Source organism: Theobroma cacao, chromosome 9 (genome assembly GCF_053813885.1).
Source record: "Theobroma cacao isolate CCN51 chromosome 9, ASM5381388v1, whole genome shotgun sequence".
Lineage (NCBI taxonomy): Eukaryota > Viridiplantae > Streptophyta > Magnoliopsida > Malvales > Malvaceae > Theobroma > Theobroma cacao.
The window spans coordinates 7,306,345-7,329,563 of NC_142647.1; the positions used below are offsets into that span (position 1 = coordinate 7,306,345).

Genomic DNA, 23,219 nt, shown 5'->3' on the forward strand with positions numbered 1-23,219 from the left:
AGAAAGAAGGGAGGAAAAGAAAATCCCATTGATTGATGTGAAGATGCTTCTTGACCAGGTTTCACGTATCTTTGAAACTTGGTTTCAACTTCGAACTGTAGCCAACTCAATCAAGTAGATCCTGGGAAGTATCTTTCCTCCTGTTTTTAGCTGCTACCATATCAGTATATGACTTTAAAATCATGTAATTGGTGAAGAAAAGATTGGAATTTAGAGCGCTAGCAAGCGATGGACAAAAGCCTGGGAATGAAAATTTTTAAGACAGAAAACAGAATGACCAGCATTCCATGCTTTCTTACCAAGAAATCCAGGCATCATTGCCTATATTTATCAAGTACAATTATTTTCAATAAAAAATTATGTTTAAATTTAAATCAGGTCCACTACATATTATTTCTCAAAAAAAAAAAAACACTGAAAATTAATTATATGATGATTTATTGTATAGGTTATTTACGTTAGTATTTTCTTCTCCCTTTTCTCCTTTTCTGGGGAAGGCCTAGTGTATTCAAAGACTGGGCCGGTGAATGGCCTGTATTTGTTTCTGGACCTAATCTGGGCCTATAGTTGCAAGTTGGGCTTTCTATTGAGAAGTTGAGGCCCATAAATAATGGAAAATGAGAAAAACAAAAAGGAAAATACATTATACTGTTATTTAATACCGCAATGACTTTGTTTTAACTAGAAATATACTTTTAACTAGAAAAAAGAAAAGAATAATACGGTGGCTCTAAGGAAAAGCTCTGGTGAAATACTGAATACGAGGCTCCAAGTTAAATATGTCGAAACCCAATGGCAATAAACCACGTGTCCAGTTCGAAATGCGTAACTCCTTACGTGTGTAATTTTAAGTGGTGCGTTCTCCAACCATCGGTGTTACCGGATCATCATCCCCCCATCCAACCAAAAATTTCCAATTTTCTGATTTTCCTCCTGGCTGCTGTCCTGCCCCCTCCTCCAGCCATGATAACCAACAACAATTACAAAAATAAAAAACAAAAAGAGAACAAGATTCAACCGCTCCCTCAAATGCTACACCAACAAAAGCAATTCCTCTGGATCCAATTTCTATCGATAGAGAGAAATCATAAATCCTAGTTTTATGAATTCCTTGTTTTGAGAAATTCCGAGATCGACCGTCGGATCGGAGTTTTTGAGATTGAATTTCGATATAATTTAAAAGGGAGGGGGGATTGGGAAGAAAAAAAAAAAAAAGAAGGCCAAAACAGCAGGCAATTTGGCTGAAACATGTCTGCCATAGTTTCAGGGAAGAGATCTTTCTTTGAGGAATTGAGTGCAACACCTCCCGTTTCCAAGAGAATCCGTTGCTCTTCTCGTTTTGCTTCTTCTTCTTTCTCTCCTTCTTCTTCTTCGCCGCCGCCGTCGCCTTCCTCCTCGTTTCTGATCGATCAATTGATTGCTATTTTCCCTGAAATGGACAAGCAGGTACCATTTTTTATAAATAAATATTATTTTTTCTGTTTAATTTTTTATTTCTGGAAAATTATTTTTATTAATTATTTATATCATGGGCTCTTCATTTTTTTTCTTTTGCTGTTTTTTAATTTAATTTTTAGTGGCTTTATTTCATTAGAATGGAATATTTGAAGCGATAAATTGTTTCTTTTATGGTCAAAGAGTTTGGAGCTGAATGTTGGTAACATTAGAATTGGAATTTGAGTAAACTTTTGAGATTTTTTCCGTCAATTTTCTGAATTAATTTCATTTTAATCCAACTCCAGATTTTAAGATCAAATTCCATGTTATCAAATGTAACGTGACATTATATCGATCAAAAAATGGAATCATATGATATAAATGAAGTTGACTTAAGGATTACATTTTTATTTTATTTTAGGTTCTTGAGAGAGCACTTGAAGAATGTGGAGATGATTTGGATTCAGCTATTAGAAGTTTGAATGAGCTTCGTTTAGGATCTGCTTATAGAAATGCAGCTCCTGCTGCGGATAAAACTGCTGTAGCATTAGAAGGAAATGTTCAACATCAAGCGCAAGGTATGATAAAAAAATCCTTTTGGTTCAATGTTGATTAGTCAAGATTGATGATGTCCCTCACAATTGACCAAGATCTTCACTTTTTGTTGTGCATCTCTCTCTGGATTCAAATGTGAGATTTTAGATTGTAAGACTGTATCTGCTTCATGTTTTAACTTTTAGAAGTTTGTAGTTGATTTTTGTGACTATGAAGCAAAGAAGGTTTAGCTTACCCTTTTTCTTGGGAATAGTTCAGAAGAACAAATGAAAAATTGGTAGTCATCCAATAACCCAAAAGTTTGTTGTTTGATCTAATGTAACATGTTTTAAATGAGTGGTTGCTTTTGATGGTGTCCGTGACCATGAGAGTGCTGCTAGGATACTCTGACCTTAAGAAAGGGTAATGTGCAAGGTGTAAATCACCATGAAACCCCAAGGGTTGGGATCAGTTATCAGTAGATGTTCCTCCCATGCCCCTCACCCTTTTCTCAAAATCAACAAACAATTTGAAGAAACCAGACACTGACACAAATACACCTGATGCAAAAAGTAAAGCTTTCTTGGCAATTTGATCTGTGAATATTGCTATTAACATTCCAGTTTATGTTATTGCTTTCACCTTTTATGTTATTTAGCTAGCCTAACAGTTTCCATGGATGAGATGCAATTAAAACTAGAATTATGAGTTACATACATCTACTGAATTACCTTATAGATATTTGGCATCTGTAGTTGCTTAGTGAGAAGAGCATTGTTCTGTTCTAGGTGTCGCAACAGCTAATGGAGATGTTCCAACTAAGGAACAGACAGCCCCAGAAGTCTTATCATTGGATGGTTCAGATTGGGTGGAGCTTTTTGTTAGAGAAATGTTGAATGCTTCTAACATTGATGATGCCAGAGCTCGTGCCTCTAGAGCATTGGAGGTTTTGGAGAAGTCCATTCATGTACGCGCTGGAGCAGAGGTGGCCCAAAATTTTCACCAGGTTGGTTATCATGGCTGTTACAGTTACTAATGCTTATCTACTCTCCATTCCTACTACACACCACATCCACATATTTTGTTGGGTTTCAGAGGGTTAAACAAGGAAAGGGTTGTTTTGAGGATGCTGAAATTGTTACTTGGGTTATTATAGGAAAATAGGATGCTGAAAGAACAACTGGAAGCACTTATTCAGGAAAATTCTATTCTCAAGCGAGCTGTTGCTGTTCAGCATGAGCGTCAGAAAGAGTATGAAGATCAGAGCCAGGAGTTGCAGCATCTAAAGCAACTAGTATCTCAATATCAGGAACAGCTAAGAACCCTTGAGGTTGGCCTCATGAACTCAACTTTTGATGCACACAGGGGAGACATACACGGACTGTGCTTTTGCATATATGACCTATGTGGCTACATCCATCTTATTTTTTATTGCTACGTGTTTAATTGCACTGCTTTCGATTTTCCAGAATCTGATGAAAATTGTTTGATTATCTGATACCCCAACAGGTAAACAACTATGCATTGACAATGCACTTAAAGCAAGCACAACAAAGCAGCTCTATCCCAGGCCGTTTCAACCCTGATGTTTTCTAGTAATTCTTGGATATAGCTAATGATCTTTAGCCTCTTAAAGTTTGTAATCTGCTTCAATTAGTGTGCTGCCACATGGTGGTGTTCTTTTTTTCTCTCGCTTTAGAGAAGAGTAGGCTGCAGTCAAAACCTATGCCTCAATTTTTTAACGAAGACATGTATGGTAGTTTGTCTTCCTAAGTATTTACTTGAAGTGAATATTTGATAGTCAAAAAATGTTGTAAGGTTTTGCATCCACAGACATGAACCTTTTATTTGTATCCACTTGTATGCTATAGAAGAAGATTGAAGTCTGCATTTCATCCTCATGGCCATGCTTATTAAGCCACAAGAACAGTGCCTTTGTAAAATGACTTGGAGACTATGTTTTCTTACTGCCATGAGCAAGAAGGGAAGAAGAGGAGAAACTTGGCTTCCAGCGATGCCATCAGATGCCTCTGCGTTGTTTTGACTCTCCATGGCATACTTAAGTTGCAATATAATGATGAATGCCATATGCAATGACAGATTGCGAGTGTCCTTGCTTTATGTTTCCCTTACAAACTAGGGTTAGCTTGGAAATCGGCAGCCTTCAGTTTTCAAATCCTGTTTAAGGTGGTAGAATTGCGGAATTTTTACGATTTCTATAATGTTTCTCACCTTCCATTAAACTAGAATTCGCTTTTACATGGTGGACTTACTTAATTAGAGATAAAAGCCGAAAAGCATAGTCAAAAGGCAGCAACTTTTTGTTGTTGAGACATATTTTTCTGTTCCACTATCCAAATTTAGATAATTTTGTGCGAAAAAGAAAAGAAATCAAGAAGTACCCAAGGCATGAGGTCCCAGCTGGGACGCTTTCCAACCTTTCCTGCAGGCGAGCGCCCGGATAAAAATCACTTGTTTATTTCCGCAGCCAGCCAATGGCTGCATCCACATGTGGGGCTGCTCAGACTTGTGTTTCCAGACACGCGAGGTCCTTATTCGCCCCACCGACTCATGCTGCTTTTGCTTTGCTTTTCATCATGAACGCTAGCCTTTGGCCTTCGATTAATTTTCTCCGATGCAAACTGGGAAATGATTACGTTCAGTTGCATTCATTCAAATTTTCCATAACATGGCATTATATCCTAACCAAGGTGAAACATTTGGAAAAGAGAAACAGATTATTGGGGGATTCCGAGATTCATTCACTACAAGACGTTTCAATTTTTTAGGCCAAATTAAAAGAAAAACATCAAATTTTCTTGCTTCTTATGGTATAAGAATCGGCAAAATATTAAATGTTGAGTGTTGCAGAGATTAAGCAAAATCAAGGTCTAATAATCCATCTGGATTCTGGAGTCGCAGCTGCATGTGTTTGGAGGACCTTCGCAAATATAAATTTCGCTAGCATTAAGTTTCAAAAATATACGTACAGTACGTTAAAATAAACAGACCCAAAATCTGAACTAGTACGGAAGTTCTTCAACGTACGGTTACAAATAGAAGATGGTAATTTAAGGTTGTTGGTGAAAGCGTGCGAAGATTGTACAGTGTTCAAAAAGGATTAAATGACAAAAACAAAATGAAAAAGGTCCAACATATATACAACGAGTGTAGATAGTCGTCCACCAGGTATGGTTGAAATGGATCCAGAGCTGTACTGTTTGGTGAGAGCAGGCGAGCGAGGAACAAGCACGTCAGGTTATAAGTCGTCGTTGTCTCTACATAAATTGTGAGTTTGAGCAGGAGAAAGAGAGATCAGAAGTGAGTTTGAGCTGGAGAAAGAGAGATCAGAAGCCTTACTTCTAGCTTTAAGCTTGAAGCCTGGGGTAGTTAATTAATTAGCGGAGGAGTTCACCAGGCTGATACTGAGACTAGCCCTCCTCCACTTTTCATCATCCTCTTGAATTCGTCGAAACTAACCATGCCATCTCCATCCATGTCAACTTTCCTGATCATTGCTTTGCAATCCTCCATCTTGTTCCCTTCCTTCAACCCCAAAGAACTCAGCACAGAACCCAATTCTTCAACTGAAATCAACCCATCTTTATCTTTGTCAAACACATCGAAAGCCTCCTTCAATTCTCCTTCTGCATCGCCTTCCTCATAAACTCCATTCCCATCTTCTCCTCTTCTCGCACCTTCCTGATGACCTTGACCACCCATGGCCTGACACAAGATGCAAAACTCATCGAAATCGATCAACCCATCTCCATTAGCATCTACTTTCACTACCATTTCTTCCACCTCTTTCTCTGTAATGAACAGCCTCATGTTCTTGAGTGATTCCCCTAGTTCTTGCTTTGTTATGAACCCATCACCATTCTTGTCAAAGGTGGCGAAAACCCTTTTCAGCTCTACCTTCTCTGAATCACTTCTTTCCTTGACTGAAATCACCTGAGGAGCAGCAGCAGTCTTGGAGGAGACAGCTGATGAAGAGCTGTTGCGGAAGAAAGAGAGAAGCCATGCATAAAACATCTTGGGAGAAAAATAAAAGTAAACATTAACAACGCCAGCTATAAAAAGAGCTGCCAGTAACAGTATGGATGTCACCATATTTTTGGTTGTCAATAGAATAGAACCAAGAAGAAGAAGAAGATAAAACAGCAGCTATCTAGCTACAAAGACGAAGGAACAGAGAGATGGGTTCATCTTTATTTGAGGGTTCGGAGTGCTTGAGAAACAAGCCCCCTTTTTCTCTTTTTTAGGCTAGAAAAAAAGAAAAGGTATAGGATTACAAGGAACAAGAAATGAGAAAACGCGGAGTTTGGTGCACCTTCGATCCCACAAACCGCGTGAAGTGAAATAACTGGAGAAAATGCGAGGGGTGTGAGAAAGTGACTAAAGAAATCCATGCACTTGTCATTAATTACTGAAAGGACACTTGTCAAACTCGTGGTATTTACTCTGACTCAAATATCTTTAGCATTTTGTTCTTTTCTCGCTACAATTAGTAGAGTATATATATATATATATATATCCCATGATCAACACGACTTCTGCGAATTTGAGTACAAACAACTGTACTTCTTCTACAAGGAGAGATGCTTGACTATTTGATTAAATTTTTGTTATTTTTTAGGACTAAACATTGCTTAAAATATACTTTTTCTATCCCTATTCCAGACTTATATTCTTCTTTGGTTTTTTTTTCATTTATTAAATTTTAATGTTGAAGATGCACTAAAATTAAAATTTTTTCTTCTTAAATTACGTGGAAAAAAATTGAGAAGGAATGAATATATATAATGGAAAATAATATTTTACATTTGATTAGACTCGTTGCATTATTTTAAAAAAAAAAACACTTTTGATCATGTGTTCTCTGTGTATAAAATTTTGAAAACTACACTCTAGTAAAAACGTACCTTAATAATCTAATTATGTACAAATAAATAGTATCATAAATTCGATCTAAAAGTTAAGAATGCTTTGACTTACCTCTTAGCTGGATTTTCCTATTAATTATAATTAATTTGTACATATACTTTTGACTTATACAACAAGTGGTAATTTTCTATAAATTCTCTCATCTCAAAATTCTAATATAAAATCTCTAATTTCTAGGATCATTTATTTTAAGGAAGCTTATTAATTATACTTTGTTGTGTGATTAATGAAGTGTTATGTTACCATAATAGCCCACCATATAAAGTATGATGGCACTCATCGGCCCACATTTCATTTCTCTCTTTGTTTCTTCGTTATTAATTAACATTTCTAATGTTTTAGTGAATAATAACACTTAATTATTTTTATGAAATTATAAATATGAATAAAAATTATAATTATCATGAAGTATTACATCTTATATGACAATTACTAAACTGACAAATCACCTTAAAAACTATATGCATAAATCATCAATAAACTCAACGTAAAATTATATCAAATTCACATTTAATGAAATTTGAACTTAAATTTTTGAAAATCCCAAATTAAAAAAAAAAGTTCTGAATTTTTATTTTTGTGTAGCAATTTATTTATTATTAATGAGTTTGTGTGGACTTCATTTAAGAATAAAAAAGGAGAGAAGCTTTAAGACCACCAAATCCATATCCCAAAGGAAAGATGTTTTCGAAGGATGATAGACTTTTCCTTGGTATTTTTGTTTTCGAAGAAACCGAAACCTCTCTCCATATATGCTCCGCTCTCCCTTGGCAAGGTGGGAATCTCCGCGGAATTCCACGTCAAACTTCGATGCAATGCTTCAATTACCAATAATTTTGGAGATATTAACAACAACAATAACCAGAAGCAACGACAATCATCTCTGAACAAAACGACAAAATCGAACAACTCCAATTTAGGACCACTTTTGTTGTGCTTATTATAATCTCTCTTTATTGCAAATTGGGTTTTCTAAAGCTTTGGCTTCGAGAAATGTTAAATGTAATATACTTTTAATTTGTTATGATAATGAAGCATTTTTCCCTATTATATTATGCATCGTACGTAACCAAACACTGTTGACTTTCTCCCAACATTTCCTAATGCGGTTTTATGCAGTGGTCGTTGCGACATTTGTCTTTTGCAGCATCGGATGCCTTGCTTTTGTTGGCTAAGTGCCTAATAAGATTCTGTGTGTGTGTGTCTCTCTCTCTCTCTCGCCTTATCTCTTACTCGACAATATTAGTTTTAAACAACTTAAGCATATAGTAGATTATAAAAAGAGAATGCGTAATTAGTTATTCTAATAAAGTACTCTAATCTTAATAATTCTTTTAGGTTCTAATTTTTCTTTAATGCGTTCTTTTTACGATTAATAATCTTCATTTCATTAATTATATATAATCATTATATACTCATATCGTAATGTGCAATAATAATTAAGCTCTAAACATGGTTCCAATACCCTTTTACTAGCTAGTTGTCAATTTTCATTCTTAGATATTTAGTGGTTAAGGGTTGAAACATCAAAGTTGAAGATGTGATTTTACTTTGCAAGGAGAAGACAGTGACGTTGCACATAACTTTATATATTGTAGCATGAAATTAACGATTATTAACTGAAGGACGACAGTTTCAATCGATATGAGAGATCCAAATTACCAATAACATCAAATTTAATGTGAAAATAAATGATTGTTATTTCGTATGGAGTTTACAAGTCTAGTTGTCTGCATATGTATCACAATCTGCCGATGTTGGGCCTACCACTTGACTAGTGACCTTGAAATCTAAGGGAAAAAACTATCAGACGAAGAAGAAGAAGAATTGAAAAGCATGTCAAGGATGTTAACATGCTATAAGCTTTAATTGAATATCCTGGTGGCTAAAGCACACGACGGAGACTTGTTGGCCCAGAGGAAACGACAAGGCAATAAAATGTAAACTTTGATGCTGAGTGGATACATACAGCCCCGGTTGATGTTGAGCATTTTGGGCCTCGACAAAGCGTTCTTCTTCATAAGTCAAAACCCAAATACGAAATGTGAAGCACCACTTACTTTTCCATCCCTATTCAAAGTAAACTCTTTGAATGCCCACATTTTTTCTGAAATGTTACATATCCACTCAGGGTAGACAGGATTTTTGCCATATTAGCCCAGTGGAAAAGTTCAATCTCCCCTTTCCCTTCATCCTTACCTTTGTCCTCCTCTTGAGCCACAAGAAGCCCATAGTCCACAGACAATGTTCACATAGTATGGAGAAAGCCCAAACTCCATTAAGATCAAGGCAGTATTCAAACATGCGGCAATTGATAAACAAATTAACAAAGCCGAAAGAGGAAAAGGAAAAAAATAACTAAACATGTGACACATTTCATCCACTGTTGATAGACATGAACATATCACTTTAGATCAGACAAAAACGGTTGATTCATTTCTTAAAATATTTATAATCTTGTTTTGATGTTTCACAGGGTGACAATTGTCAATCACGTATAGTGTATTTTTGGAATTTGCCTAGGACCATCATTGTGAACATTGCTTCTTTGACTTAAAATACCTAATTTTTCCACTGCTTAGCTTCACTTTGCATTCGGCCTTATCCCTAGTGAGCTTAGCACATTGAGGCCCGGATGCAGAAACCAAAGAAGCTCCAAATCAGCAGTCAATGCTATCAGCCTCAGTACAGTTGGAAGCCAAAATGGCCAATCACACCCAAGTTTCAAACCATGTGTTGTCTTACGGCTTCCACTTGATAAGTGGGTATATATTTCTTATTTTGATTAAAATTTTTATAAGTTAATATTTCTGGGATTATAAAAATTTATTAATTAATTGATATATTATTTAATTAATAAATTATTAATTTATATTTTAATTAATAAAAATTTAATTGATTAAAGTATTTTTAAAAAAAATTAAACTTAATACATGTATATATTATATATTGTGATTATACTAATATTATCTAATTACTTAGTTACGAGTTATCATTATTTGTAACTAGCAAATTATTGAAAATGTTATAAAAAATAAAAAAAAAATTGAAGTTGAAAACAATAGTTTTGTACTAGAACCTATTTTACATAAAGATGTACTTAAAACAACAATCTCATTGCATAATTTTCTCTTATAATACAAAAATATTACACCAAAACTTCTTTAATTTATAAAAGTTTTACTGTACAATTAATGTTTTTATTTTTTTAATTTTACTTAAGTAATACTAGTTTGAATATGTGTAGTTAAGTCTATGCAATTAGAATGATTTCCTTTCACATTGCAGGCAGAAAGAAATGAGAGAATCTTTGGAAAACTTGACAAGAACCCAATCATGCAAAATTTTACAACGTTGGACAAAATTGCATGTGGTGCTCCATTTGTCTAGGATAAAAAAAATAAAAGAAAAGAAAATAGAGATCCAAATTTTCTTGGTAGACCCACAAAGACCCAAATATTTTAGTATAAAAACAACAATTAGCGGGAAAGGAAAGGAAAATCATAACAGAGCTGGATGCATGTGATGGATCATAAATTCATTATTGAGGATTGGGCCCGTTTTGGTAGAGGGACTGTTGATAGGGGGCCCATGTTTTATATTCTCTTTTTATTTATTTTTTTAACTTTTGCAAAAAGATCCAGCAGCCGTAAGAGGGAAGAGGCCCATCATTGTAAGAAATGAACAGGCTGTTAAATGAGGACAGTGACCCACGAAAACGGATGAAGACAAGCTTTGCTATCTCTGTCAAAGCTCCGTCCCGTTTCTACGTACGCCTTTATTCCGTCTTGCTTTCACATGCCGGATGCCCCCCCTATTAACATTGCATTAGGATGGTCCCATTCGTGCTTTGTCTTTCATCCATGAAATTAAAATACACGATGCCCTTTTCTTTGATACTCTTTTTTCAATTATTGGAAAAACTACTGAAAGATATGCCAATATTGAATTATTGTCATTTAAACGTGAAAATTAGAACCAATATTAGAAAGATTTTGAAATATATATATATATATATATATATATTTGAAGAATGGGTCTAATTTTATCTTTATTTGTTCTTATTGTGAGATATTTTCCGACCTCCTTACCACCAAACGACCAATATCCAATCTCCCGGAAGCCGGATGTCCAGGAAAAGCCTATCAAGGGTTGGCAAGGGCTCAATGGGTGTCCCTCCTTCCCCATTTCAACACGGCGTTCCTACCGCGATTCCTAATAACCATTAGAGAAAAGTCCTTTTAATCCCTAATAAAAAAGAAATTTCATTGAAACAATCTCTAATTGATGAAAAGATCCTTTCAATTGTTAGAACTACGGTTTGGATTTTGCACCTAACTTGAAAGGGTCAAATTGTTGGAACTTAGAGGGTGGAAAGGCGAGTGATGAAAGAGTTGGAAGAAAGGTTGAATATTTAAGGTATTTTTTGTTTTTCTAAGTCAAAATTGTTGGTGTACTTTTACGTTATCTTCAAAAAAAGACGTCCTTCCCCAATGCCTAATGATTTGATTTTGAGCAAGTCTAGTACCAATTTTTATCCAAGTAAATTTCCGCGGGGGAACCTATAGATGGAAAGGGAGGAAGAAGGGCACCAACAAAGAGGACCCAAAGAGGAAAAGGTACGTTTGGTGATCCGTGCAAACATGATCAGATTCAGATGACGAGATGCCGTCGGGCGGTTGGCTAGCCAGCCCTGCCTGGTTTGTGTGCTTTGCATGATCATGTGATGAGATAGAAATATCAGGCATGAAGGGTGGGTGATGTGGGTCCCTTTCCATTATCACAACATTTACAATGATAACAGAAACGTCTAAACCTTTTTCCCTCCCTTCCTCCCTCCTATTATTGAGTTTTGTCCTTCCTCTCTCTGCTCTCTGCTGCCACACGCTTGGGTGGATGATTTCACTGCCTTCTCTTCTCTCCTCTCTTTCCCATACCTTTTACTGTAGAAAACACCACTTTTCTTGTACATGGATGTGCATGATGCAACTTACAACATATACCAAATACGTATCAAAATTTCACCCTTTTTTTTTTTTTTGTTTCAAGTTATTGGTTAAATCGAATGGAAATACAGGTTACCTAAATTATGTAGAAGCATGTTAATTACCTGAAAGTAGTTTTTCAATTATGCTATTGGTATGTTATAGTAATAGATTCTTTTCTTTTTCTACTTTAATACTCAAATTAAATAATATTGTTATCAAACTATTTTCTTTTATAGACACACACATACACATTCTTTTCATAAATTAACAAAATTTTTTGTATAAACTCAATTTATTTAATTATGTTAATTATTTCGCTTATTTATAAATACTCAAATATAATTTAGTTACAAAAAATAAATATAATCAACCAATTTTGTCATATGTTTTATGATAGGAGCTTGTAATCTGCATCAACATTACTATACTAGTTGCAAAGATATCTATATATTCAATATATGGTTTAAGAAGGGTGTGATCTAAAATTCAAACTCTCCCACTCCTGGAATTTTATCTTAGGGATGAAAAAAATGCGATCCATAGTCGCACTTTTATCTTTGTCAGGCCATAACTGCCCGAGCTATGCAAGTCTAGCTCTGAATTTTCGAAAATCTTAATGCCCCCACTTGGGTCACAGGCTCTGGTCATGGAGCATGCAAGTCTAGCTAGCTATACAAGGGTGAAAAAGGACGTTCGATTCCCAAAAAAATTTTGAAGAAGAAAAGAAACACATATGCCCTATTCATTCAAGCTGCTCGATCGTACATCAAAATTAACTATTTTTCCTTTATCTTCCATTCGGACAAGTCATTCCAATCTGTCTATTATTTTTGTTTTTGCTGTAAAGGGAAGCACTACAGCTCCACGCCCCCACCTAGGGTTTCTGTTCAAATCTCCTATCATCCTTATAACTTGAGTTACATCCAAGTGGTCCAAATTAACTATCCATTTTATAGATTTGATCCATATCACATTGACTCATGCATCAGGAACAACAGATTAGATTTTTACAAGGATTTATTATAGCTCTAATTTCCATATTATGAACCTATGGATGCTAAGGATTTAAAAAAACAAACCCTTGGAACAATGAACCAAGAAAAAACATTATATAAATATATATATATATATATATATATATATATATATTTACACACACACAGTCTTTTTCTGAAGCATAAAACTCCTAGCTAAAATGTCAGAAAAGAGCAGCTTACACTGACTTCCTAAAGAAGTCCGTGATGAATCAATGGTAGATGAATATGGCCCCCATTTTGGTACGCATGGAAGGGCATGGTACAATTCAATGACCCGAAATGGCAGTCAAGAACAGTTTCGTAATAGAGACATGGCATAGAGAGGGTTACATATTTTCTGAGTCATTTTTCACCACCTTATCGATTCGTTCTTTAATGAGAAGTTGAAGTACCAGAATAGAAATCAGGCTTTAGAGACTTTTTATTTAACCAGCAAATTCAAATAAATTTGCAGACCAGATGCTGACAATATATTTCAAACAATTGACAAGATCGTAATGCAGCGCTGATCAAATCCACGTGCATGTTCTGAACACCACGTACCACTTGGTTTAGACTTCCAAATAGTTGTCAATGCCTCTTATGATTGATCTTAGAAAGACCAAAAATATTTGGAGAGAGTATTTAAATTTTCTAATGTCTGTGAATTGGCTACAGGTACGTCTGGAGTTCCTTTTTCTTTTCTTTTCGTTTTTTACTTCTATTTTTGTATTCTGAAGCATCTTGTTAAGTACCATGGGAGAGGGAAGAGAAGAGGAAGAAGAGAAAATTAATTCATTAAACATAACATCGTTCCGTCATACATTGGTCATCATCAGTCAAAGATTTTGAGATGTTGCTTTCGTGTTTAACCTGGAAATATTATCTTGAATTGACTGTATCATGTCAGGATCCTAAGCAGAACGTTGGTTTAACCTTAATGATTTGCAGAATAGTAAGTTTGAATGATTTGAAACGGATCAAAAAATTGATGATGAGTGAAAGGTGACAGTGAAAATCAGCATATTGTCCTCTGATTTTTTTCCTTTCGGCACAATCGGTGAGAGAGACCAAAGATAGAGTCGGGCCTAAGATAATACGGCCAAAAAAGTCTAAAATGGCGCCGACGGGTAGCATGCAACGCTGCCACAGCCTACAGGAATTCCATTGAGGGTTGCTCTGTTAAAGCGGTACATTTCGCTGTAATGTCACGTGATCGATTCCCTTCCATCCTAGACTATCTGCTAGTATTCACATTTCATTTTGCATACAAAATTCAGTCCATTTGTTTTTGTTTTTCATCCTCTTCACCAATTTTCATTTTTTAGTTTTTCCTTTCCGTTGAACAAGTAAGGAGGGTCAAAGCAATTAAAGTCAGGCCCAGGAATCTGGTGGTTGCAGGCTGGGCTAGTACAATGCTGGCCCATAACGTTGACACTGCAAGACTTAGGCTTCGATTGCCTAAATGAATTGTCAGCAAGTCAGCAGGAAAGGAGGGGAAAAAAAAAAAAAGGAAGAAGCCTAAGTTGGCATCTCTTCCCTAGGAAATTAAAGGTGTTCATTACTGCCTTTTCTGTGGGTATATATTCACACAACAGTTGTATTTTTTCTTACATTGGTGAGGACTTGAATTGCATAATTGTTATCATGCCTGGAGACTACGTGCATCCATGACGTACAAAAAGACATTTATTCGTGCCACAATTTCTCTTTTTGTTGTGTTCACTTTGTGCCAAACTTAATTTAATACAACGCATTGGGGCCTTAATTCAGATAGTTGGGGTAGGTGAGAAGTTCGGTCAAGATTATAGATTCAATTTTTTATTTTTATTCTTTTAATTATAATATATAAAACGTGGAATAATTTAGCTCAAAACAGAAACGGCTGTCACATGTGGAATTTCCAAACTTTCATTTTAAAACATCAATTTGTGTACTGTTCTGTCTTACATTTGAATTTTGGTTCTTTAGGTCAAATTCATTTAGTTTTTTACACATCACACGCCTATTGTAAAGTTTATATAATAGGATACTAATTTATATTGAATTTTGCAATGGATTGGAGGAAAGTAAAAATAAACTATACTAATTTATATAAATGAGGGTATTTATCACAATATTTTTTTTAGTAAAATACGATCACAACATTAGTTTGTTGATTTTGGCATAATATGTTTAAAAATCCCCTGAATTATTAAAAAAATTCAAATAAATCATTATATTTCTATTACGTTTAATTAAGTTATTATATTTTTGTTGTTAGTCAAATTAACTAAAATGTCACTTCTAATTTTATACCAATGAGACATTTACATAACAAGTTAAAAAAGTCAAGTGGATATATTATCATGTTATGTCACGTTATCATCCATTATAATATATTAACATATTATATCAACGTCATGTAATATAAAAATGACAAGTGACATTTTAATTAATAATAGTTAGTAAACCATTAGTTATAAATTAATTAAAAATAAAAATATAAAATCTTGATTGAACATAATAAAAAAATAAAAATTTATTTAAATAATTTATAAATTATTTTAAGTATTATGCTGTTGATTTTTAAATTTTAGCTAATTTAATTCTCCAAGTTTCTGCAGGATAAAATTCCAAATAAGCTCTTGAAATGTTTTGAAATTTTCAAACAAGTGCTCATCACTTATATTTAAATAACATATTCAACTCTTCAACTGCTACCAATTACGTAAAAGTCTATATTTAATTCAGTCAGCAGCATGAGCATGCTAAAGCCTTTAGGCCTTGATGTATTTACATGGTCTAATTAACAAGTGAAAATATGAAATTGTGATCATCCAATAAACGAAACATGCTCATTTGTCTTTCTTGGAGTATTCAATTTTTTATTGTGTTTTAATCGTTATTTATAAAAATCATTTGAGTTTTAACTCGAGTGATAACGGTAAATTGAGTTTAGAGTAAAGACTCTAATTTTAAGTATTATTTTTTTTTACAAATTCAAAGTGTTATTTTTTTTTTTTACTCTAAAAAAAAATACTACTTGTTAAGGAGAGGACAATTTACCAATGAGAGGATTGAATTCAAAATAACAAAATTGTCAAGGGTCAATATAAAAATCTAACTCATAAATCAGTGACAAACTCAAGATTTTGCATGAGAGTTGGTTAAAAAGTAGTCATACAAAGTTATGGATCGAGTCCATGATTTGATTCAACACAAAAATTAATTTTATACATATAATAATAGCAAAAATTAAAAACTAAGGGTTGGCGACTATCACCCCACCACCACCTTTGGTCTATCCCTACCATTAATACTCTGTCCCTTTATTGAAGGCGGTAATTGCTAGGTTTCATTTGATTCTGATTTGGGTTTATTTTGGGATTATTGCATGTTATGGGTTTTGGCCATCTTAAATTAATTTCTTAATTCATTATTTTTAGGCATAATGGTCAAATAAGCTCCTAAACTATCCAAGAAGATTTAAATAAGTCTTTATTATTTATTACATTCAATCAAACCCTTATACTTTTATTTCGGATTAATAAGTTCTTATAACTAATGATTGACTAATTATCATTAATTAAAATACCACTTGTCATTTTGTATTCACATTATATTGACGTAACGTTGATATGAAGGGTAAAATATATTATATGATCATATTATCATACGATATTAGCATATCACGTTATCATTAATTATGATATGATAGTATACTATATAATAATCAATTATGATATTTTAGTACGTTACATCAATACCTTGTGATAGAGATGTTAATATGAGCTAGCTCGGCCCAAAACCTTGTTGGTCGAGAAAATATGGGTTGGGTCGAGCCAACCAATTTTTTACATCGGTCATTAAAACCCTAACCTAGCCCATGGGCAAAGTTGGCCCAACCCACTTTTTTTTTTCAAGAATAAAAAATAAAAATTATTTTTATAATTCTACTTAATAAACTCTCTATGAATAAAATTGTTTTATAATTTAACCCATAAATTGAATAATAAAAACATATTACAAACAAATAAATTACACCAAATATAAATAAGCAAATAAATTACATCAAATATAAATAAAATTTCAATCTTTAACACAAATTATGATCTCATCTACATAAGTATATGACCAAATAAATAGAAACTTCAAGACTCATTTATGTCTTCCTCAATTCTCATCTTCAAGCAAAATATTTGAATCTTATTTGGACAATAGTGATGTCTCAAGATCTGAATCATTATCAATTTATCATCTAATATTCATTGTCATAAAAGAAAAAGAGATAATGAGTTTTGATCTTAACCAAAATTATTAATTTGGCAAGTAAAGATTAAAAACATTGAAATATATAAAATAAGCATTACTATTGGTAACTAAATTATTGATTTTATATAACTAAATATACAAAATTATTAATTTATTTTTTTCTTCTAGCTCGTAGGGTTAACCTACCTTAACCTGAGATAGTCCACTGATCAGATGGGTTAGCCTATTTAGACATGATTCTAATATGAGCCTAAATTTTCAAACCCAACCCACTCACCTTCAATAAAAGATGGATTGATCCAATGGGTCATGCCCATTCTGACAGGTCTACCTTGTAATATAAAATGACAAATGATATTTTAATTAAGTAGATTATTAGTTATAAGAGTTTGTTTGATTCAAAATAAAAAAATAAAAATTTATTTGGTTTAAAATAAAAGTATAAGAGTTTAACGTAAAAAAAAAGTATAAAGGTTTATTTAAATTTTTCTAAAAAGTTTAAGGACTTTTTGAATATTATACCTTATTTATATAATTGTCTATCAATTACAAATAATATTATTTTTTAAAATTTTAAAATTTAATTTTAAAATATATCACTTGTTCATTTATTCAATTCAAATAAATTTATTTAATTATAAATTGAGTGTTTTCGCATTATAAATTCAAACTTTTATAAGTTATAGATTGTTACAGAATTGGGTTTAAATTTGAGTCCAGTTGTTTCATATTTAGGTAATTTCAAATTGAGATAATTGGATTCAGATTTTTGTTTTTTTTTAATCAATTCAAGTCACATTGAGTTTGAATTCAACAAGTTTGTACAAATATTTGGATTCAACAAGATTTTATGACTTGTTAACTTAAATATTTAAATTGTTGAAACCCCAAATGCATTAATATTACATTTAAACACGCACAAATCAATTTCATTTACCTCAATGATAAATAAATATTAAATTCAATAATTGTTGTCCTAATTTTTACCAAAAAAAGTAGATTGAAATCTCCTTTTTCACAATAAAAAATTAAAAATTCCTCTTATCCCAATAAAAAAGGAAAAATGATAAAAAAGCCAATGATAAGAGCTAGTGATTGATGGGGTGGCGGGTGGATCAGATCAGATCAGATCAGAAGGCTGACGATAAAGGGTCATATGATGTGGGTAATGTACGTAATAAGCTTATAACTCTTGTATACGGCAGGCCACTTGCGCCGTACTTACCCCTATCCAAATACAAAACAAAAACAAAACTGAAAATCAAAAACTGATTCATGATACAACAACAGGTGGGTGATGAGGTGGACCTGACTGTTACTGTAGCGGGTCTTGCTCAATATTACATTTATATTTTCCTACGACGCCCGCCCCCCCCCCCCCCCCCAAAAAAAAAAAAAGAAAAAAAATAATTTATTACAAAGGGTTTTGGCCCACAGCCCCAACACCACCCACCACCACCACCACCCCCTTCAAAGGGTCCACTCCCACCGCCACATGCATTTATATATATGCATATACATATACCAACATCACCGCATATATCATCATGTGATCATAATATCTTATGTTATCTTGTCTCTAAATATTTATTTAATATATGAAATTATGTTAATTATATATATTTTTCTTGCTTTTCAAAAATAAAAAAAATGAAATAATTATGTCATTTTGCATGATTTTTTTCTTTAAAATAAATTTAAAAAGTTGTGTTTATATGACTTGTGCGTTGATATATATTGATGAACGAAACTAAGCTCAGGAATTTCATGTCACACATACCGTCCATGTTTACAAACAAGTTGGCTGCATGGGTCTTGTATGTTTGTTTCGTACACTTTGTCATCTCAAATTACATGTATTTTTTATTTAAAAATTAATATATTAATAAAAGAAACTATTTGAATTAAACAATGTATGGGAAAATAGAAATATTAAGAAATTATGAATTTTTTGTTGCCTTTAATACTTTTAAATTCCCTTGTCTTTATAGAAAAAAGAAAGAGAGAGGGAGAGAGAAATGAAACCCAAAAGTTGAAAATGGGGAATCTAAAATTCCAAACCAAATTCATGAACAAATGAAAATGGAAGATATTTGCTAATCATTCTTTCATGGCTTTTTGGTTCAAAATGGTCACGCTTATCATTTAGCAGCCCCATCCCATCAACATCAAAGTTTGTCCAAAGGAGTCACATCGTTGCAGCGAATTTTTAAAAAATTTTTAAACTCTGTAAGGACACCAAGTAAAAAGGCCAAAAGATAAAAATAAACAAATAAAACTCATATTTCTTTTACTCCCGTGTTACATCTTTTCCCTTCCTTAATTGATCCCCAAAAAACACCTTATTTTAATTTGCACAACCCAAAATTACTCATAATTGATTCACTTTATTTTCTAGAACAATCAAAGATTAACAAGGCAGAGACATTTCACAACATCCTGATTGATGATTCACTTATATTATACACAGGTTTGTGTTAAAAAGAAAGAAAAAACATCAAGATTGGGGGACCATAAACAACCCATACCTTTAGTTTCCAATAAAATTTTAAAAAAAGAGATCGTAATCACATGGTTGCATGTGATGGGAATGGGATTTGTTTTTTTTTTTTTTGGGTGGATTTTCCCTTCTTTTTATTTTTCTTCTTGTTTAATTATCCTTTCTCCATAATTTTACAATTTCTGGTTGAGTTTAATTTGTTTTCCTTTACCTATCTAACAGGCTGTGTTTTGTAACTGTACCCCACTGCGCACTCACCAGTAAAGCAGGCTCCTTTTTTTCTTTCTTCTGTGAGTAAAATGCATCATTGTGAGTGAAATAAACCCTACCCCCACCCCCACCCCCCAACACACTCCCTCTCTTCCCCTCCCCCCAGGCTCTCCTCTTTCCCTCCCCTTTTTCTTTCTCTATAAAGCTGGTAGACAGATTATATGTTGGTAGAGTGGTCCATGAAACTCTGTATGGGCATGCTTTTTCTCCTTCTTCTCTCTGTCTGTCTTCCTTTTCATCACTACTCTGTGTTTTAGGTCAAGAAAAAGGCTGTGCAGATTTGAGTTTTGAGATCTGAGGTCAAGCATTTTCAGTGGATGGTTCATGGGTCTTTTTTTTTCTTTTTACTCTCTTTGAAGTCTTGGCCATGCTTTTCCACAGCTTTCTTGAACTTTCTTTGTGAACGACTCGATCTCAAAAATATTAGCTTATGCTAGATAATAGCTATATAGCACACCGAGGAAGCTCAAGAAAGCTGTGGGAAAACATGGCAATTCAGGACTTTTTTTCCCTCGTTTCAGTACATTCAACCAAGATTTATTTCTGCAGAAAATGAAGAAATATACTCCACATCTTTTTATCCGCATACAGAGCATGGTAAGGTGTAGTCCCTCATTTTCATCATGGCCATTTTATTTTCCTTCTGAATTATGATCCAAAATTTTTGCAGCTTTTTCTCATAGAAAAGGTTTCTGATGCTGGATTACAAGGTGGGTTTTTAATCCTTTATCAATCTTTTCTTTTTCTTGAAAAGATAGCTTCTTCAGATAAATTAAGGAGTAGTGGAATATGGTGATTTCATTTATTTTAACTCATTTTGACTGCAACACGTTTCTTGCCATGCATGGACATGGAGAGAATAGCAGGAATTTTTTGTATATTATATATATATATATATGTATATTTATATAACATTAGAGTTCATATGAAATTGATGTAAATCATTCTTTTTTTCTTTCTTTTTTTTTACTTTAACTAATAGTATATCTGATTATTATTCAATCAAAATGGTGAAAAAGGGAGTTACATTTGCTGCAGAGAAGATTCCCTGCCTTTAATTCCTTTTTATCATCAATGATGATAGTTCTCCCTGTTGGCCTTTCTGGTTTTGCCCCTCTACATGATCTCCTACATTTCTGTGGAAAAAGGTTAATCTTTGTCCCTTTTGTGACATCATTTTTTAACCACTCCCCCACTCTCTCCCAATCTGACTGATCAATTTTTCGTTCCTTTCTCTTTCTTTTTATTTTCATTTTCTTCTTCTACCTTTTTTTTTTTCTCAATCTGTCGTATCCCCACACTGAGGTAGTTGAGCTCTTATGGAAATAATCCAATGTTGTATAATATATCATAATTGGGTTGGATAGCCAGGCTGCACATAGCCAACCTGTCTAAGTGATCTTAACTTTCCAACCTACTCGATTATTTTTTTTTCCCTAACTCCTATTGTAAGATCCCTCTAACCCTAGCTCTTTCATGCATTAACTTATTGACTGCATTCCATCAATTTATCCAAAATCCCTACTCAAACTCTGAAATTGTACATAGACAACATCCTGTTTCCTTTGATGCTACCTTCTCCTGCTAAGATAGTAAATAAATATTTTGGTTTTCTTATTATATCTTTGGAATGGTGGCTGAGTTTTATAATTGTTGTTGACCAGCCTTATCAAGGGATTTCAGACAACATAAATTCTGATTATAAATTCAGTTGAGTTTTGATTTTCAGCCCTTTTGCGAAGACAGGTCGGGACTATATGCTAATTGATGGTCATAGAATTGAATTCAAGTTTGGTATAGAGTCAAATATTGTTGAATTGAGGAAGCAATTTTGCTAGCTATAGTATGATTTATTTGACAATGTATGGCTGGAAGGGGTAAGACGATCATGACAGAAGAAGTTTCATACGTGTGAAGACAGCATTGGCGGACAGCAGAAGAACAGCCAAGGAACATAAAGTATATCTACCTTCACAAGCACCTCTTATTCCAACTACTTTTTTTTTTTGTTTGCCCCTCCCTTTTTTCCCTTCCTTTCCTTTTCTGTTTCTTTTTGGTTTTTATAGATTTCATCCAATTATGTTCTAGCAAGTAGCAAGAATATTACAGCTGAGACATTTTAACATATACTCACTCAGTCACCGGTTCCAGGCAATGTAGTTTTCATTTGTCTTGATAATTACATTTAGTTTATTATTAGTAAGGGCAGTAGTAATATAGTATTTTTTTTTTATTTTTTTTACAGCTATACTTGAGGTCTGTAGGAAATAAAAAAGCAGGAAGCATAATTAAAGTGAGGGAAGATAAAGATGTGAAAGAAGAATCTCACCTAATAGAAAACCCCAAAAGAAAAGGCTATAATTAAGGGTGTAATCAAGATTGGGAGAAAAAGGGACCATTAGAGCAAAGCAGTGATGGGGAATCTTTCCTTAATACAAAGAAAGCTTTGGAGCATACATCATTTTGAATGTTTAGCCAAGGGAATGCTACGGGTAGAGGAAGGTCCACCAAAGAGACCAAGTTTTTGTAACAGGCCAGACAAAGGGTCATGGCAGCTTCTGTAATCTTACACCGTAGCAAACAATAATAATGTGATAATAACAATAATGCTAAAATATAGGAAATATAATTTGCTAATATTAGACCCCTTATATTTTCTGTAGCTTTTCATGTATTGCGGCCTATTTTCATCAGAGTGATTTTCAATTATTGGCAAAGCATGGGGAAAAGGTGACAATAATTCAAAGCCTTTTATGCATCAGTAATATACCAATTCAAAGCTGTTACCATGGTTGCTTTTGCTGTCAAATCTTGAAGCTTGCTGTAATTTGCTTTTTCCTTTCTGCTCTCACAATGCAGAAGTAAATAAATATATACATATATATATATATATATATATATGTATGTAGGTTACAGTATGATTTTTCTGAATTGCAGAGCTGTCATCTGATGCTAATTGCCATGCATTTATATTGAGATGAAAATTGAAATCAGCATAAGCTGGTGATAACTAATCTTCAAGTTGTAAAAGGGTCTGCAGAATTTACATATATATGCAGATGGTTGAAAAGAGAGAAATGAACAGCTAACTAAGGTAGATCAGAATTGTTGTAGTGGGCTTGAATAGCACCACGCCGACATATACTCTAAATCACCAGACATTGTTATGTGCATTTTAAAATGAAATGAGATTTCTACTTAGCCATCACCCCTGAGTGTGTATGCGTGGGCTAAATCGCCAATCATTATTATAAGTTGAAGCTTTTGGTCAAA

General features: G+C 33.6%; 1 protein-coding gene, 1 long non-coding RNA gene and 1 pseudogene across 4 annotated transcripts; 2 read left to right on the top strand and 1 right to left on the bottom strand.

The window, feature by feature from the left end:
• The first annotated feature begins 898 nt into the window (after window positions 1-898).
• LOC18588808 (Ubiquitin system component Cue protein) lies at window positions 899-3,872 on the top strand. 2 transcript variants are annotated; one of them, XM_088809659.1, is made up of 5 exons: window positions 899-1,446; window positions 1,859-2,015; window positions 2,772-2,977; window positions 3,128-3,301; window positions 3,481-3,872. In XM_088809659.1, the coding sequence occupies exons 1-5, from the start codon at window positions 1,249-1,251 to the stop codon at window positions 3,565-3,567; spliced, it is 822 nt and encodes a 273-aa protein (XP_088665785.1). In that variant the 5' UTR covers window positions 899-1,248; the 3' UTR covers window positions 3,568-3,872. The 2 variants fall into 2 exon arrangements, with proteins under 2 accessions (XP_088665785.1, XP_007013527.1); XM_007013465.3 differs by having other exon boundaries at window positions 904-1,446; window positions 2,760-2,977.
• A 1,041-nt stretch (window positions 3,873-4,913) lies between these two features.
• Window positions 4,914-6,309, bottom strand: LOC18588809 (calmodulin-like protein 3 pseudogene; annotated as a pseudogene). Its single transcript, XR_016028325.1, has 2 exons — window positions 5,332-6,309; window positions 4,914-5,249 (listed from the first exon to the last, which is right to left on the bottom strand). The product of XR_016028325.1 is annotated as a calmodulin-like protein 3 pseudogene (transcript).
• Window positions 6,310-20,019: 13,710 nt separating this feature from the next.
• Window positions 20,020-22,179, top strand: LOC108663496 (uncharacterized). Its single transcript, XR_016028570.1, has 2 exons — window positions 20,020-20,245; window positions 20,496-22,179. It is a non-coding gene; the product is annotated as an uncharacterized LOC108663496 (long non-coding RNA).
• Window positions 22,180-23,219: the final 1,040 nt, after the last annotated feature.

Bases quoted from the DNA above. Each gene is read 5' to 3' on its own strand.
- LOC18588808 (XM_007013465.3), top strand. From the start codon at position 1,249: ATGTCTGCCATAGTTTCAGGGAAGAGATCTTTCTTTGAGGAATTGAGT. The intron at 2,016-2,759 runs GTATGATAAAAA...GTTCTGTTCTAG, and splicing joins TGTTCAACATCAAGCGCAAG to GTGTCGCAACAGCTAATGGA. The intron at 3,302-3,480 runs GTTGGCCTCATG...ATACCCCAACAG, and splicing joins AACAGCTAAGAACCCTTGAG to GTAAACAACTATGCATTGAC.